Source organism: Furipterus horrens, unplaced genomic scaffold (assembly GCF_987537825.1).
Source record: "Furipterus horrens unplaced genomic scaffold, mFurHor1.1.pri manual_scaffold_4, whole genome shotgun sequence".
NCBI classification, from domain to species: Eukaryota; Metazoa; Chordata; class Mammalia; order Chiroptera; family Furipteridae; genus Furipterus; species Furipterus horrens.
In genome coordinates this window covers 181,379,552-181,398,108 of record NW_028327174.1, presented here as the reverse complement: position 1 = coordinate 181,398,108, position 18,557 = coordinate 181,379,552, and the positions used below count along the sequence as shown (strand labels likewise).

General features: G+C 36.7%; 1 protein-coding gene across 1 annotated transcript in view; it reads right to left on the bottom strand.

Annotated features, from left to right (window-relative positions):
• The window catches only part of SLC44A1 (solute carrier family 44 member 1), a 128,177-nt gene that overhangs the window by 39,546 nt on the left and 70,074 nt on the right, over positions 1 to 18,557 (bottom strand). Inside the window, exons 4-5 of the mRNA XM_090274521.1 lie at positions 12,768 to 12,904; positions 36 to 126 (exon numbers count right to left, since the gene is read on the bottom strand). Of these exons, the coding sequence (XP_090130647.1) occupies positions 36 to 126; positions 12,768 to 12,904 (228 nt within the window). The remainder of the gene's footprint in view (positions 1 to 35; positions 127 to 12,767; positions 12,905 to 18,557) is intronic.

The window sequence follows — 18,557 nt, the reverse complement described above, 5'->3', positions numbered from 1 at the left end:
AAAATCACAAGTTAACAACAGACAATAAAATTTACCTCGCTGGAACTGGTAGTTTGGGGCAAAGAGAAGAAGCTTTTGAAGATGTATATTCAGAAGGCTTTAGGTTGTAGCGACATAGGGCTGAGCCTGTTGAAAGAAAAGTTACATATTAGCTAGCAGAGTGTGAATAAATTCTCTTACTAATGCACTTTAATTTTATTTTGTATGTAAATATTAACTCAATATATGCAACTTTCAAACATTATAGACATTATAGGATTAATAAGAATCTGATTCGGTCCATGGTATCAGTCCTCCATCATTTAAAATGTTTCCTCTGCAGTAACTTACGTACAAACTTTAATTCATAATATTAAGGGTAATAAGTACCAGAACTAATTTATCGAGGGACTGCCTGCCATATATCAGGCTATGTGTATATGTCTGTATGTGTGTGTATATTTTTTTTTTCTTTTTTTTTTTAAGGATCAACTTTAATTATCACTGACCAAACTGCACCCAGGAATGTCTCTAAACAACCGAACCGAAGAAAAAGAAACATGATAAAATTCTCCTGTTGAAGAAACCGAGGTTTTTTGCCAGCACTAGTGCTTCTGAGAATTAGGCCAAGCAGCCCATCCACAAGGCTGGTCTGTCCCCGACTCACGTTCCTCACCCCAGGAGCGGGGTTGGGGATGGGAGGGAGGAGAACTTGTCCTTTCCTCCCATTATGCTGGGAACTTATAGGAAGTTACTGGTAGGGTAAACCTCTCCTCTCATCCCATAAACATTAGTTATATCATTTGCTAAAACTCTATAATGCAGGTATGTATTATTAAACCCACTTTACAGAGAAGGGAACAGAAGCTAAGAGATAAGGTACATAATTTGCTCAAAAACACCCAGCAATAAAGGTAGGATTAAACTCTAGGTCTCCTTCACTAAAAAACCCATCCTCACCTACATATGCCTCCCCTCTTTTCTATGCTCCTTATCACTAAATATTTTAAATTATTGCATATAGCACATGTGCATTCAGAGATTATATTACTTTTTTTATTTAAAAGGCAGGAAATGCTAAATAAACTGAACAAATTGATAAACCTGATAAACTGATAAAAGGACCCTCAGTTTTCAGTTTAAAACAGCTTAAATTCAGTCCTAGATTGGTTATGCAACCATCTGTTTTCTGACTATATAGCTAATGTATATCTGAATATATAAAATTCAGATAGATACAATCCACCAAAATGTTGATAAATCTTATTTTACTGACCTGTTTAGTTTTGTACTATAGCAATTAACATAGTGTAAGGTTCATTGTATGACAGATATTAACTGAGGCAATCTAGGTTGTATCTAATTTTGCCAAGGGCCTACAGCTTTACATCATGTAAATTGTTTATATTTTGTTAATTACTAATTTGGTTAAATAATTTATTATTAAATACAGATAGGATGGTTTTCATTTGTCTTATATAAATAACAGACTTTTATAATGTACCACCACGGAAAAAGTTTAAAATATAAAATGAAGTGAAAATGGCAGATTTTAACACTGAAATATATAGAAATGTCTTGTGAGGATGTGAGAAGAAACATGGAATAAAGAAAAAAGATTTGTTGGGACAACACCATTAGAAGTGATTTTATTTCATTTATATCTTGCCCTATCAATCAAAGAAAATTTCACAAATCCACAAAGACTTCATTTACTTCAGTAATGCTTCTCCCAAAACAGCAACCAACTTGTCAAGGGTTTCAGTATGTGGGCTGTAATAGCATACTTACATAAATACAAGTAGCACCTATTTTATATAAAGATAATTCAAGTAACTTAACAATGTAAAATATTTTTAAAGAGATCCTTGAAAGTTATATGGCACTGTTTTTCAAGTTTCTTCAAGTTCTTAAGACAGACTCTATAGGAAACTAAGTTTTTGACATTGTTTTTGAGCAGCCTTTTCCATTGTAAAGACTTTTTTTTTTAAGTTAGCAAAATATTAAAAATCTAACTCTTCTGAAATTAGTCTTTCATGTTGAGGATAATGCCACTGGATTCCATATGCAGCAACGGCAAGCAAACATTTCAGATTAATCCTTCAAATAGCTGGGAGTCCTATTATAGAACTGCACATGATAAAAAAAAAAAATAGCAACTGTGCCAATAACTGCAAAGCACCCAATGTGATCATCAACTTCCTGATCTGAATTGTCAACTGATTTCTTTCAGAGTACAAGATGGAATCAATCTGCACAATCTAAAAGGCCCCAACTGAAGCACCGTTTCAGGCTGTCAAACACCCTGCTCCATCTGAATTCAGTGAACATAATCTCCACCCCAACCCTTTCTTCATTTAAAAAAGGAGGTGAGCAGGTGCAATAGGGTTCAATTTTATAAATGCTTTCCTAGAATAATGCTCAATGAAAGGATAATAGCCTTATCTCTGATGGTATTCTGGGACACTGGCCAGTATTAAATAGACCCTGTACTAAATAGATTAAAGGAAAAAGATCTTTACAATGTGTTAGTCATAACAATCATGAGAAACCTTATATTGCTTCCTGTTTGAAGGGTTGATGGACAGAGGAGCCTTAGTGAAGAACATTAGAACAACCCCATTGTGGCAAACATTTTAGTTGTTTTTCTTTTCACGTTTACTAGCTAATGCATTTTTACTGAACATTTTTAAGGTAGTATTTATCTTACTTTTTTAAAGAGGGGAAGTATAAACATTAGCACAAGAGATTTGGTCATAAGCAGTAAGACAAAGTTTTTCTTCCAATCGAAAAAGGAGGAAAAAACCGTAGCTGAATAATGAAAAATCTAAAACAAAAACCAAAAAGCTTATCTAAACCATACTCGAAAACTCAGCCAATGTTATTCAAATGTCATCAAAATGAACGATTTGAGGAATCTAACTTTGGTATATAAACATTTGTCTCAGTAAAAGGTTGTATAGCTCCCAGAATGTTTAACTACTATAATTTTTCAAGTGCCTTATAATATTCAATTATTTATTCTTTAGCTCAATATCACTTCTAACTCCCATAAGAGCTATGTTTCCATCACTACCTTCTACACATTACAGATGAAAAAAAATAAGCAATCCTTTCAAGGCCTTATAAACAAAAATTCACTGGCAAATTTAGAAATAGAATTCTTTACTTCTAGGCCACAATGCTTCTTCTGTGTCATTCTTAATAATCATAATCAGACAAGTATTCAATAAGCTCCTGGGCAAAAGATATATGTTCCATAGATATCTCAAAAACAACATGTTAAAAAAAAAACATTTCTATCACCCACTCTCCAAATCTGCCCCGCCTCCTCCCGTATAGTTTCAATCCTGGTGAATGGCTCCACCATACAGGAAATCCCCAAAATTAAATGTGGAAGTCATCCTCTCTCTTCCTCTTTATCTGCTGTCCTCCCACACCATTCAAGATATCCGTGATACCAAGTCCTGACAACCAGACCTTCCTATGCTGTCTCAGACCTTCATGATCTCCTACTGAGTCAGATAAACTACTCTCCCCAAGGGTTTCTCATCTCCATCCTGCACACAACCTTCCTTCAGAACTTCCTTTGTAAAATGGGCATTAGTTGGATTACATCTCTGTCTTCAGGATACATTCCAAACTCTTGGGCTTCAAGGCCCTCCTAAATCAGGCCTCTACCTAAAACTCTAGCCTCATCTTAACATAATTAACTACATAACAATGGTTACTGTTTAACAAGCTGCCAGGCTTCTTCACATGCATGGGCTGTCCTTTCCTAGCTAGTACCTGAGTCAGGTTCAAATTTGACAAGAACTTCTATAAACTACTCAAGCTTCACCTCCTCTGTCAAGCCTTCTCTGACTCACTCAAAGATATATACTGCTTAGCTCTATGATAAACTTAGCATATTATTTTGTAACTTTTTGATTTACGAGAGTATATATTATCTCTAACTTTAAAATGTGATCTCATTGAGAACTGGGGCCTTATGCCTTCAAAATACCTGGAACCCATATCTCATGGCACAGAGACAGTATTCAAGCTTAATATATGGTGATGGAAGATGGTTTGACTATAGGTGACAGGCACATAATGCAACATACAGACCTAGTATCATAGAAATGTACACCTGAAACCGATATTATCCTATTAACTCCAACATATTTAATAAAAATTAAAGAAAAATAAAAAAGGAAAACTACCTATTTTAACCTCATATTTTGGTGTTACTTTTTATGTATAATGTTAACATGCTTTTCACTGTTCACTAGAAAATATACTATCTAAGATTTCTCAACCCTGGCAATTCTTTGTTATGGGGGGTGTCCTGTGCATGGAAGGAATGTTAGCAGTATCCCTGGTTTCTACCCACTTGATGCCAGTAGCCACCCCCTAATTTCTCACTCAGTTGTGACAATGTTTCCTAACATTGCCCAACGTCCCAGGGCGGAGATAGCAAATGACCCTTATTTGTGAACCACTGGTCTAAAACACCAAATTATTTGAAACGAGATACAAAATAAAAAGCTAATTCTTCTTGCTTAAAAATTTTGTTTGATCTGCTATTACTGTAATATTTGTAAGATACACTAAAATTAAGATCAAAGAATTCCTTAAGAAACATGATTTAGAATATTCTAGTTAATAAAAAAAATAAAACCTCTCAACACAAAACAATTTTCATTATGAAAAACAAATTACATTGCATGAAAAGTCCAATGAATTAAACTCCTTTCTCTAATTAAGAAAGCAGTATATAAAGCCCTGGCTGCTGTGGCTCAGTGGACTGAGCGTTGGCCTGCAAGCCAAGTGTCACTGGTTCAATTCCCAGTCAGGGCCCATGACTAGTTTGCACATCAGGTCCCCAGTTGGGGCGCGAGTGAGAGGCAACCACACAGTAATGTTTCTCTCCCTCTCTTTCTCCTTTCCCCTCTCTCTAAAAATAAATAAACAAATTATTTTTTTTTAAAAAGAAAGCAGTATATATTTGAAAGAATGCAAGGCAATTTCCAATTTCAATTTGTAGTAACTAAGGAAAAGGACGGACATCTTTACAATCCCCAAGAAGCATCCATTAACAGCTGATGATGTGACATCATGTTAACCACTATCGGCACATACTAGGCACACAATAACTATTTGCTGAGTGAATTAATTTTGGACATGTATGTCCAAGACTTCTACTAGGTATTGGGGAGGACAGAGAAATGTGACTATCTACTATAATGCAAGCTCCTTAAACACGAGGACTGTACCTGTCTTTGTCTCTTTGGCATATATTTTAGGAGTGCTAGTTAATTATTTGTAAATGAGGAATTAGTTTAAATTACATTACCAAATGTAAGAATTTTTCCCACTTTTTAACAATCAAGCTTCCCTTGCTGATCTCTGACTTGGAGGCAATCAAATCAGTTGCTAGGGTTTATCATTTCATTCATTATAAATGATAGCAAGTCCAATCTTTTGATTCACTGCACAAAAATATAATTCATAACAACTCTGTGATTTAAGTTATATTGTTATTAAGTAGATAATGATCATCAAAAGTCTTAAATATCACAAATTTTATCTAATTTTAATGTCAAGGTTTTCAACGGCAAAACAATGATGACTGAGGAAGCACCAAGCTGCATGGCTCAATTCAAAATCTCAACGTGGTCTGAATGGCAGGTCACAAAGCTCTCAAAATTTATACAAACTATAGTACATTGAAGAAACACTCGAAAATAGGAGTGCTTTTTTACAAGCTACAAATGAAGCAAAACAAAAGGAAAATAAAATTTCTGCCAGTTTACTACTGTTGCAAAAACAAAATAGGTATTATAAAATAGTTCGATAGGAATAATGCAAAAGATCATAAGGAATTCCCTGTAAAATATTAGCACTCACTGAGAACATGCAGTTGGTCCCCAACTTAATCCCAGGTTATTCTCGTTTCTAAGCTGCTGTTAAGCGTTCAGAGGGCAAGTGGAAAGAATAGATGACATGCAAAGCACCTGGCAAAGTGCATGGCACAAAGCAGGCAACAATAAACAATATGCTGACACAAAATGCAGGGCTTAAGTATGATGTATCTGCTCAGACCTAGATGCCCAGGCTGAATAATGGGGGAGTGGAGTCAAGTGCAGGGTGGTCGGTCTATGGGCCAGAGCTGGTGGCCGAGACAGAATTAGCGAAGGGAGAGAGGAGGGGGAGAACCATCTGAGCACACATTGCCTTCCCCTCCCTTCACCACCTGTCACAGTCTGGCTGGGTGAAGATGAAAATCTCATGTAAAGCTGATGTTAGCAATGGAAGGAAAAGGATAATTTTCCCTCCTACAATGTGCACATGGTTTGCATTTTCAAAAATAATGATAAAAAAGAGCACAGAAACTAGTTTAACAGAAAGTGGAGGGAAGGAAAGTTGATGGAATTCATGCTCTGCTGAAAATAAGAACTCAAGCAGGAGCTCTTGCCAGCCAATTCCAGTTTCTCTGTTGGGTATATACAAGGTTCGGAAAGGGGAAGAGCAAGAGGGCTTAAAAGAAGAGGTGCTATGAATAATCGCTTGGAGCGTATGTGTAAGAGAGACAAATGGATAAACAAGATGAATTATTTAAGATGAATAAAAAGATCTGATTTCACAACAATTCTGGTTACATTGAAGTTAAACAATTTACCTGCTAGTAGCAAATCACGTGGATACAGAATTGAGCAAAAAATATAGTATGTTAAGATAATGGGAAATTATTAAGTGGCAATAGAGATGAAGAGAGAAATTGAGCCCATCATTCGTTCAAAAAACACGTATGAATAGCGACTATGTGAATTCCTGTATTAGGGCTGGGATATTCTGAGACAAATAGAGTATGATCCACGCCCAGGAAACGTATGTGTTACTGCAGGAAGATGATAAAGAAGTTGAATACTGAGGCCTTGTGGTTATGGCAACTTTAATTTTTTAAAGCAATTTTTAAGTTGTTTTATTCCCTAGCATCATCTGAGAATTGTATCATATATAAACTATGAAACATAATAATTAAATGCACATTTGCACACCTACTGTACAACTCAAGTATAAGAACTTAGACTTTTATATTCAGCTAAATTCTTCTGCTTGCCTTTCCAAGCTCTTTGTCACATGGCAGCATCTCTACATAACCAGTCTAATTTTTAGCTATTTTCTCCCAACTTCCTATTCCAGTCAAATATACTTGACAGAGTGGTCCACAAACTTAAGTGTCTAAAAAAACAACAACTCTTTCCTGTCTAAAAGAAACAAAGAATTGAGAAAATATTGCATTTGCCTAATAAATGCATTTTTTACTATAGGAACCAATAGCTTACCTTTATAAAAATTTAAATAATTTGTAAAGGTAATAGAAGTTAATACGAATGGATGGTTGTAAGTGCTAAAAAGTAGTCTCAAATGTTGTCATGGAAACTAAAATTCTTTGAGAAGGATATATTCTTTTTTTCATTCTGGTAAGAAAGATGTTCTTTTACCTTGCATTTTAAAATGAGGTTTAAAATTATCGTTTAAAATTTTACTATCATTCTTTCTCTTTCAAGAACACTTTATTTTGACAGAATACACATGACAAAAATTTACCGTCGTAGCCATGTTTAAGCGGACAGTTCAGTAGCAGTAAGTATACTCACACTGTTGTACACTCACCACCATCCACCTCCAAAAGCCTTCCTTTCTTGCAAAACTGAAACTCCTGATGAATAACCCGACTTCTCATTTCTCTCTCCCACAGCCCCAGCCACCACCGTTCTACTTTCTGTCTCTATAAATCTGACTCTTCTAAGTACCTCGTATAAGGGGACTCATTCTTGTCCTTTTGTAACTGGCTAATTTCACTTTAACATAATGCCTTCAAGGTTCATCTACATTGTAGCATGGGTCAGTTCCCTTCCTTTTCTCAAAGAATTGTGGTAAAAACATACAACAAAATATATCACCTTAACCATTTTTTAAGTGTATAGTGTAGCAGCGTTAACTATCTGCACATTGTTGTGCCACAGATCTCTAGGAATTCTTCATTTTGCTAAACTGAAACTATATCCACCGAATGCCGTCTCTCCATTTCTCCATACCCTCAGCCCCTGGCAACCACCATTCTACCTTCCAAGAGTAGATACCTATGTAAGTGGAATCATGCAATATCTGTCTTTTTTGTGATTGGTTTATTTTACCTCGCACCCTTTCCTTAATGTTCATCCATGCTGTAACATGTAACAAGACTTCCCTATTTTTAAAAGCTGACTAATAATCCAACATAAGTATAATATAACCACATTTTCTTCATTCATTCACCAGTTAACTTTTAGGTTGCTTCTCCCTCTTGGCAAAATAATGCTGCAGTAAACATAAGTCTGCAAATATATCTTTGAAATCCTGTTGTCAATACTTTTGGATATACACTTTAAAAGAGAGATTTCTGAATCATACAAGTAATCTATTCTTTTTAAAGAATTTTAAATTTTTTTAGAGCAGTTTTAGGTTCACAGCAAAATTGAGAGGAAGGTACAGAGATTCTTCTATATATCTCTGCCCCACATGTGCAGCCCCCCCTCCATTATCAACATCCCCCACCAGAGTAGTACATTTGATACAAATGATGAATCTATATTGACACATCATAAAGTCTATATGCAGGGCGACCCCAAATAAAAACCTGGAATTATCTTCTAGAGGGTGGGCCCCTTGTAGTACAGGCTTCCCACGCTAGGTGACTGTTCTAAAAACCCATTTGTATATCCGTGTACCAGCTGGTGGTGTTGTAAGAGGCTGCATTCAGCTTCAGTGAATTTTTTTTAAGACTCTGGTCAACGCTTCTGCTCATTTCATGATCAGTGATTTAAAAGCTCACCTGCCCACACTGCGCTGAGTGTTCAGCAGTTTTTGACCAAAACGCCATGACCCCCATGCCCCACCCTCCCCCTTCACTGGATCTCACCCCAGCGACTTTTTTTGTTTCCTTGCGTGAAAAAAGCCCTCAAAGAGAAAAACATTTTGCTGATATGCAAGAGATGAAACAAAAAATTGCAGAAGTACTAAAAGGCATCAAAATCAAAGAGTTCAAAACTCTTCTGAGCAGTGGAAAGAACATCTCAATAGGTGTATTGCATCAAATAGAGAGTACTTTGAAGATGGCTGAAGTTTAAACATGTGAGAACAAATACCCAATGTCTAATAAATAAATTCCAGGGTTTCTTGGGGTCCCCCCACATAGTTTACATTATGGTTCACTCTTGGTGTCGTACATTTTATGGGAATGGCCAAATGTATAATTACATGCATCTGTCCTTAAGAGTATTTTTACTGTCCTAAAAATCCTTTATGGTAATTCTATTTTTAATTTTCTGAGGAACTCCATACTGTTTTCCATAGTGGATGCACCATTTAACATTCCTACCAACAGTATTCCAATTTCTCTAGTTCTTCACCAACATTTATTTTGTTTTGTGGGCTTTTTTTTTTTTTTTTTATTTCTGATAGTAGCCACCCTACTGGGTGTGAGTAGTCTCTCATTGTGCTTTTAATTTGCATTTCCCCTATGATTAGTGATGTTCAGCATCTTTTAATGTCTTTATTACTAACTGTTGGTATATATTAGAGAAATGTCTGTTCAAATCACTGTCCATTTTTAATCAGGTTGTTTTTGTTGGTGGTAGTGAGTTGCAGGGGTTCTTTATATAATCTGGATGTTAACCCCTTATCTGGGTATTACCCTTTATGAGATTTGCAACTATTTTCTCCCACCCCATGGGTTGCCTTTCCACTCTGCTGTGTCCCTTGATGCACAGAGTTTTAAATTTTGATGTAGTTCAATTTATCTATTTTTTCTTTTGTTGCCTATGCTTTTGGTTCATATTGAAGAAACTATTGCCAAATCCAATGTCATGAAGCTTTCTTCTATGTTTTCTTCTAAGAGCTTTATAGTTTGCTCATGCATTGTAGGCTCTTTGGTGGACTTTTAACAATTCTCTCTTACAGATTTATAGATTTCCCACTTAAACCTAAATTATCTCTTAAAGACATTTCACTCTGAAATTAATGATTGAGATCTATATATTTGAGGTCAAAGGGCCTGTATATCTTCTAACAGAAGTGTAGCTGTAACAATATGTGGGCACCAAGGGCTTCCACTCTAATTTTATAGTTTTTCTATTTGCTTTAAAATTATTATCTTCTTCATCTTCCATTGCTGGGCTTCTTGATGTTGCTATTATTATTGCTTTATCAATGCCTAATCTGTTGACTCATTTTGCAAACAGCTGCCTCAAAAGGTTTAGGGTGCCTTTGTACCTAGTTACCCACTTAAGAAGTCTGTTTTCCGAATAATGTTTATTCATTAATATGTTTGAACACCTGCTTCATGCAAGACACTGGGAAATACAAGGCTGCAAAACTCACCAGAAGGGTCTTCTTAACAGGACCTTAATAGGCCCCACTCAGGATCTTATCACTTAGAAGGATGCTGGCCTAGAAATGAAGCATGTCAGCAGACAGCATAGGGCATTTCTTCCCTACGGATCAACACAACAGAAAATATAGCCAAGAAGGAACTAGCTCATTTTTGGCCTTCCAGTGACATGTCAGGTTCAAGGGCCCAAGACTCATATCAAAGTTGAAGAGAACATGTTAGAAGATCATAGCTTTAAATGCCTGGGTAAGAAATATAAACTTTCATTTTATTATTTTTACCACTAATTTCTGAGCAAGGGATTAACATGATTGAAGCTCTAGGAATATTAATATGGCAACAGTATAAGAAAGCTAGAAGTAGAGAGAGACTGGAGGCAGGAAGACTATTACATTCCATTGGTGGAATAATAAAAATATTTTAACAGCGGTAGCCAACACATTTTTTTTTCTAGCAATGTACTATTTGCCAGACACTGTTCCAATCATTTTTCCTGTATTAACTCCTCATAGCAGCATTAGGAGGTAGTTTAGGTACATATATTATCTCTATTTCATAGATGGGGAAACCAAGGCATGGAGAGATCAAGTAACTTGTCCAGGGTCTCACAGCTGTTAAGTGGAAGGGCCAATATGTGAACCTAGATAATCTAGCTCTAGGGCCCATACTCCTAACCACTCCATCACACTGCCTCCCAGAGTAGGCTGTATACGCTTATAGTGTCTAAGAGTTTAGGGAAATCCTTAAAGAATAACTCATCCCTTCCTAAAAAACCTGATAATGACAAGGCTGATAGTCCTGGTATCAGACTCAGCACATCGACATATCTGAGGATATCATGTGGGACTGGAAAATGAGATCTAAGAGTAGCCGGTCCCTCTTTATTCAGTGCCTACCAAGTGTCTAGTATTCCTCACACATCATCTCATTTAATCCTCACAACACTCGATGGAAGGGGAATTATTTTAAATCCACATTTATCAGATGAGGCTACACTTTCTCTCCTTCATTACAGAGCCAATCAGTGACAGAAGCAGAATTAGAATCCAGATGCAAATCAATCCCATGCTCTTCCCACTATCTAGTGCTGAGGGCACTTAGCTGAGGAACACTGCCGGTCTGTAGTGCTTCTGCCCTCAGAAGGCCAGCACCCCATCCAGGGACTTCGGAGCCACACTAGTCTGCATACAGCTGTGTTCCGAAGCTGCTTCCCCACCCAGCTAGAAGTCAGAGCTGAGTCAACTCTTGTTAAAAGGAGCTCGAGCCGGTCTGCATTTCGGCAGGACTGAGGCAGCTCTGAGGATTCCCACACACAAAATACAAACATGGAACCTCATGAAAGTTCAAAAACACAGGCTTTGGGGGCTACCAGTACATGGCCCCCCACAAAAAGAGGTTTAAAAAATCTCTGAAGAGAACGTAGCTGAGTCATCTGGAGCTGAGGAGAGCACTTGGAGTTCAGAAATGCATGAGCGAGGGAAACTGAAATCCAAGAGTTCAGGAAACTTGCTTCCTCAGCTCATTCCCATATGTTTAACCTCAAAGTTTCTCAAAACTTCATTTTTAGAAAAATGGTTAAGATATAATGTTAATCCTGTGAACCAAGTGTCGCTGGTTTGATTCCCAGTCAGGGCACATGACTAGGTTTGCACACCAGGGTCCCTAGTTGGGGGCGCGTGAGAGGCAACCACACATTGATGTTTTTCTCCCTCTCTCCTTTCCACTCTCTCTGAAAACAGATAAACAAAATAAAAAGAAGCAATGTGAAAAATAATGAAAATTTTATTAAAAAAAAGATATAATGTTAAATTAAAAAGGCAAAACGCTAAGTTATATACACACCAACACCCTGAAACATGGTGAAATTTCAGTTTTTACTTCCTTTCTTTTTTTTTTTTTTTTTTTTTGGTAAACTTTTCAAATTCCCTATAATAGACATATATTACATTGTTATCCAGGGGTAAAACGAAATATATTAACTGAAATACTTTTAATTAATACTGATGAAGAACTCCCTCCCCCAATTTTGCCTGGAATAGTCTAGTAATTCCCAAATACTCAAATAGGATACATAAAAATCACCTGAGACTTTTGTTAAAAATACAAATTTCCAGAGTCCAAAGACCTACTTGAGTCAGAACTTCCCTGGGTGGGACTCAGAAATCTGGAGTTTTAACAAACACCCAAGGTGACTACAGCATTTTTTAAATCAAGGAAGTCCAAAAGTACTTTCAGTTCTCTTTCTAAGGTTCTCTAATGATGTCCTTTTAACACCAGGTAAAATTTATACTGGAATGCAAACACTACATCAACTTTAACAGTAAGAACCGGTGTATGGGGTACAGACTCAGACGGGCCACAGTCTCACCGTTCATCTCTGCAAACTTCTGAACGTCACTCAGGGTTTTCAGTTCTCGTCTTGGACATTCTGCTACACACAGTGCTTCAGACTTGATCTTCCGGTTTATCAAGTCCAGATTGCACGGATCCAAAAAGAATACATACCTAAAGCATGGAGAAAAATACTGAGATGCTATTTCGCAGAACACATTCTGGTTCACTGCATATAAGCAAAAAACATCTATTCCTTATTCTTTCACAAATTTAATCACAGACGCGCAAACATTTCACAAATCAAATCACAGATAATTTTTTTTTTTAAAGAATATTTGCTTAGCCCTGGCCTATGTGGCTCAGCAGGTTGGAACACTGTCCCATAAATCAAAAAACCACATGTTCAATTCCTGGTCAGGGCATATACTTAGGTTGCGGGTTCGGTCCCTGGCAGGGACATGTACGAGAGGCAAACGATTGATGATTCTCTCGCACATCAATGTTTCTCTGAAACTCTCTCCCTTCCTCTCTCTCTCTAAAAGCAATGAAGAAAAATGTCCTCAGGTGAGGACAAAGAAAATTAGAAAAAGAAAAGAATAATTGCTTATAACTATACTGTTAAAAGAAGAAATAAATTAATTGTAGGACTCATATTGTTCATGAGTTATTTTTATAATAGTTGCATTTTGTTACATGATTTTACAATTAGAAATTATCTATGTTAGCTTTTGTAAATAACTGATTCCAGTTTTATTTTTTGTACTAAAAAAATACTGAAATATCTCAATATTGCTTTAATACATAAATTATAGTTTATATGTAAACTTTAGTCAATGAATATATAATTGTATAAACTGTCTAATTACAAAAATGAATATATAAAACTTTAGTTAATGAATATATAATGATAAAATGCGTTATAAAATTAAATATATAAAGGTGAATGAAGACTAGGGGGAAATATACTAACATTTTAACTATAGTCATCTCTGGGTATTAGAATAAAGTAATTTTAATTTTCTTTCTTTTACTTTTTAGAATTCTCATCGTGTAGAAAGAAGGAAAATTACTTTTGAACTGATAACTATAATAAATATTATCTCTTAAAATGGTCCATTTCATATAAACAAAATAATCCCCAAATTATAAATTATCCCTCCTCTACACTGTACATTTATATTCTAGAAAAGAAAAGATTAATTAGAAATTGCATTGCAACGTTTTTTTTAATGTGATGAAGTTGAAGAGATCTCAAGACTACAGATGTTATCATTTACCCAGGAGAAAGGAAGAGCCAAACATTCTTAAGTGAGATCGGCAAAGTATAATATTATGAGTTTAGGGAAGGAGTACAAGTAGAAATCCTCTCATGCAATGTAACAGTTAAAGAACCCTCAGTCCTAGGTTCAAGTCTACTGGGTCCATGGAAAGTTTTATAGAATCATGCATCTGCCAACAGCCTTTCCCACACTGTTAAACTCTGTTGCTATATAAATTATAATTCAAATGAGAAAATATAGCAAATTATAATTAGGTGAGAAAACTGAAAAGCAAAAATATTGAAATAAAGTCAATTGAAACTTATATAAATTCATTAACCAATGTCACCCCAATAATTTAATTTAAAAAATTAAGGCAGTACACGTGCAGGGACAAACCATATAAAGGGATACTGGAAAAAAATAGTATGCATATAGGAGGATGAAACTAGAGAGGCCTTTGCAGGGAGAGTAACACTTAACATCATACATTTCAGTGGAGCAGGGGACTAGGAACTCAGGATGAAGTGCAAGTATAAACTACAAAAAAATAAAAAATAATAATTTTTTGTAGCTCCAATACCATTCATGTTTTGCACAGATAAAAGGAAAGGAAAGAAGTTGGGCAGAAAGATGTGGTCTGGGAGTGGGAATCATGGACTGCCTCTGTGGCTGATGACAGGGAACTAGCACACAGAGAAAACTCTCTGACAGCCTTTGTGTGGGAACCATCACTCCCTCACTAACATTCCCTCCCTCTGCCCTGTCCATCTTACTAAGCATGCCCACGCTCGGGACGCTAGGCAATGAACCACACAAAGCGAGTCGCTGGCCAGGGAATGCTCAGATCCTTGAGGAAGGTGTCATAAAACTTTGGAATCATTTACCACCACCACTAATAATAATATTACTATTAACAATAAATATAATAATAATAACGGTAGCCAACACTTATGGAGCGCTTACTATGTACCAGACATTGTATTAACCCCTGTTTTATATTTCTGTAGGGGAGGGTAGGTGGGTGGGTGGTGGAACTGGGGTGAGGAAGAGGAGTTAAGTATGCAGTTCTAAGTGATGAGCAATGCCTTGAGAAATACCTGGGAACACCACATGGCAGTAAAATAGCAGGCTTGAGGCAAAGAAGGGAAAGCCAGAGGCTGCCAGGACCTTGCAACTGAATCAATAACAGTGTCTTTTACTGAGAACAGGTGCTTTGTCTGATGGTCCCGCAGGCTTCTGCCCAAACCAAAGCCAAAAGTGCCCTCAATATATTTCCAACTTCTTTGATTTGTCACAGTGACTAGGCAGCAGCCTTCTACCTCACAGGGGTCAGACAGATCTGAGCTTGCTTTCTGGTTCTCTTTCTTAATAGTTGTCTGACCTTGGGAAATATATTTATCCTTCTGAGCCTCAGTTTCCTTATACATGAAACTGCATACCACCTATTTTATAGTTTGTTGTAATGTTATTGGTAATGACATAAAGCACCTAACATTCAATATGTATTCAGTGATTCATATTATTAAGGAAACTAACTTTCACAAACTTTACTTTTGATAGTAAGACACTAAATTCAACACTTCCTGATATGGACATAAAACAGGACCAAATACTAATATTCAACTTCCATGTGGAAGAAAAATCTGTGTAGGAGTATTCATGACGGTCAGATCATTTGCCTGGATAAAGACTAAGGATGTCCCCAGAACTGACCTAGCACAAGTAAAACAATACAGAGGGAGAGAGGAATTCTACAATGATCGTAACACTATAAAACTGACACTGTTCATTTTTTAGCCTGTTATGGTTTGTAAAAATCTGCTTCAACAGAACTGAAAAAAATAATTTTAAATGGTATCCTCAGGAAATATAATCACATACATACACCATTACATTCAAAACCATCACCCAGTTCCTTGCACATTTCACGTATTCAAAGGCACATACATATAACACATGTGTGCACACACCCACACAATGTTTTAAATAATTTATAGGCATTAGACTCAGAGTCTATTAACACTGATTGGATGTTTGGGTGCTGAGAATTGCCACATTCATGACTTTATTTGACCCTCACAAAAACTTTATGAGAGAGAGGCCATTACCATTCCACAGAAGACAAAACTGAGTATCCGAGGGATTAACTGCACAGCCCAAGAAAGCTAGTAGGTGCCAAAGCATAAGTTCTAATCTAGTCTTTCTGATTCTGAGTTTCATTCTGTCTCTAATATGCTCTATTCTCAAATTATTTCCTACAAACACAATTAATAATTTTCACTGTTCTATATTAACTTTGCATATTGTTTCCCACATTATGAAGTTTATCCAATCCAGGGAAACATTTTTATAAGTAGTTATAGTTTAACTAATTAGTATTTAACTAAATATTTCAGAGTAGAAAAGTGTCTGCGTCAAACAGACAAATTTGTGATTCATTAAAACCACACTTTCTTGCATTTTGATTTGAAAATGCACTTACCCAGGCAAATAAATTCTTAGGTTCAGTTTTTACTTCAAACAAAATGAACTATTTGTGGTAATTTTATTTCTTGAAATGAAACAAATACCCACATCTCAAATAAGCACTGGCAGACCAGATTATTATAACTAACGAATCTGCAGATGAGTGTTTTTCAACTGAGAGGGTGACAGACACCAGGTGAGAGGCTATAAAACACCTAGAAAGGCTCTCAGCCTACTCACACTATGCCACCAGGCCGACAGCCGGGAAAGCTATGGGGCATACGCATTCTGAAAAAGCATCTCGAGAAACTCTGATTACACGCTTTGGCCTGTATGCCCCATCTTTTCAGGGTGGAGCCTCACTATCACAGGTAACCCATAAACCTAAATTAAAAGTTTTTATTGCTATCCTCACTACATCTCTTAGTAAATCTATTAATAACTTAAAAACAACTTTGTTGAAGTTTCAGATCCTTTAGGAGTTGGAATGAATAGAATACCAAAAGTAGGAATTAAAGAAAGAAGAGAAGCAACAAGAGAAAAATACTCCATAAAGTAAATAACCTGACACCTGCAGGCATTGGAATATACATGACATACACAGCATGAACACATGATATCGAGAACATATATGCAAAGAGAATTGCAAAACAGCCTACATGAGCTTTGATCTCAAAAGTGAGGGTAATGAAGAAAAATGCTTGTACTAAACTGTAAAGCAAACACTATAGAAGACCGTAGTCAAGGAATATATATAATATATAATATGTAATATACAATATATATTACAGTCAAAATAAAAAAAAATTTAAAAGACAACAAAAATAAAATAAAAAAGAAAACAAACAGAAAAGGGGGGGGGGAAGATGGTTTCTGGGAATTATCAAAGGGTAGAAAAAGAAAAATTTACTTCAAATTGAAATTCTTGAAAAACAGTAACAACTTATCCCCCAAAAGGCAGGAGAACAGAGCTATCTAAATACAATGTCAGCCTACACAGTGAGCTGGAGGGCACAGAAATCCGAGATGGAAACAGGGCCATGAGGCAAGGCAAGGGTACTAAAGCACGGGAGCTCAGGAAAAGGGACAGGAGGCACAGGAAGGGGCTACCTTTAAAGCTGTGCTCAGAGCAAGAAGATTAATGCTGGTCCTGACTGGTGGAGCTCAGTGGGTTGGGTGTTGCCCCACAAACTGAAAGGTTACTGGTTCGATTTCCAGTCAGGGCACATGCCTGGGTTTGCGGGCCGGGCCCTCAACTGGGGGCCTATGACAGACGTCCAATTCAGCACATCCATGTCTCCCTCTCTTTCTCCCTCCCTACCCCTGTCTCTAAAACAAATATAAATAAACAAACAAATAAAATCTTTTTTTTAAAGATAACACTGAATGATCTGATGCAGATAAATATACCAGAGAAGGTTCAAAACTAGAAACTAGTTTAAACTTCACTTCCCTTTTGCTTTCACTTTCTTCACGGAATATAAGGCAAGGTAAAGAAAGTAAGATTTCCCAAGAATTTACTCTGGGCCACAAAGCATCTTGGGAGCTGTCCTCACACATCCTAATTCAACTGGAGGGAACTGACTTGAACCCTGGGGAGACTGCCTCCCAAGCGTTGCTCTTTCCTCCACAGCCGTTCCAATTCAAATGGGAAGGTGAGAATCAATGTAATGGAGAGTCAGTTACAGACCCATCACATAGCTCATTAAACTGGGGTCAGTCCTCTGGGACTCCAGAGTAGATGAGCCCATCCTGGACACGGCACTGCTGTCCTCTGTGTGGTATACAACGCTCCACGGTAAGGATTAAATAGGGCGATATGACAACAACCAGCCGTTCAACAGATATTGTGGAGTTTTTACTGTGGGCCCACTCCTGGGTGAGGCCCTGGGAAAGTGAAATTCACTAAAAACAAAAACAAAAAACAAAACAAAACAACACAAAAAAAACAGTTCTCGAATGCAAGTAACTTGCAGTCTAGAGAAGAAAAGACAAAATTAGTAATTTCAAAATCATGCGCTATGTGGCCAGGTGGAGACAGGAGAGGAAATAGTGTGATTCTGCACAGAGGGTAAGGGGTTAGAGCAGCGGTTCTC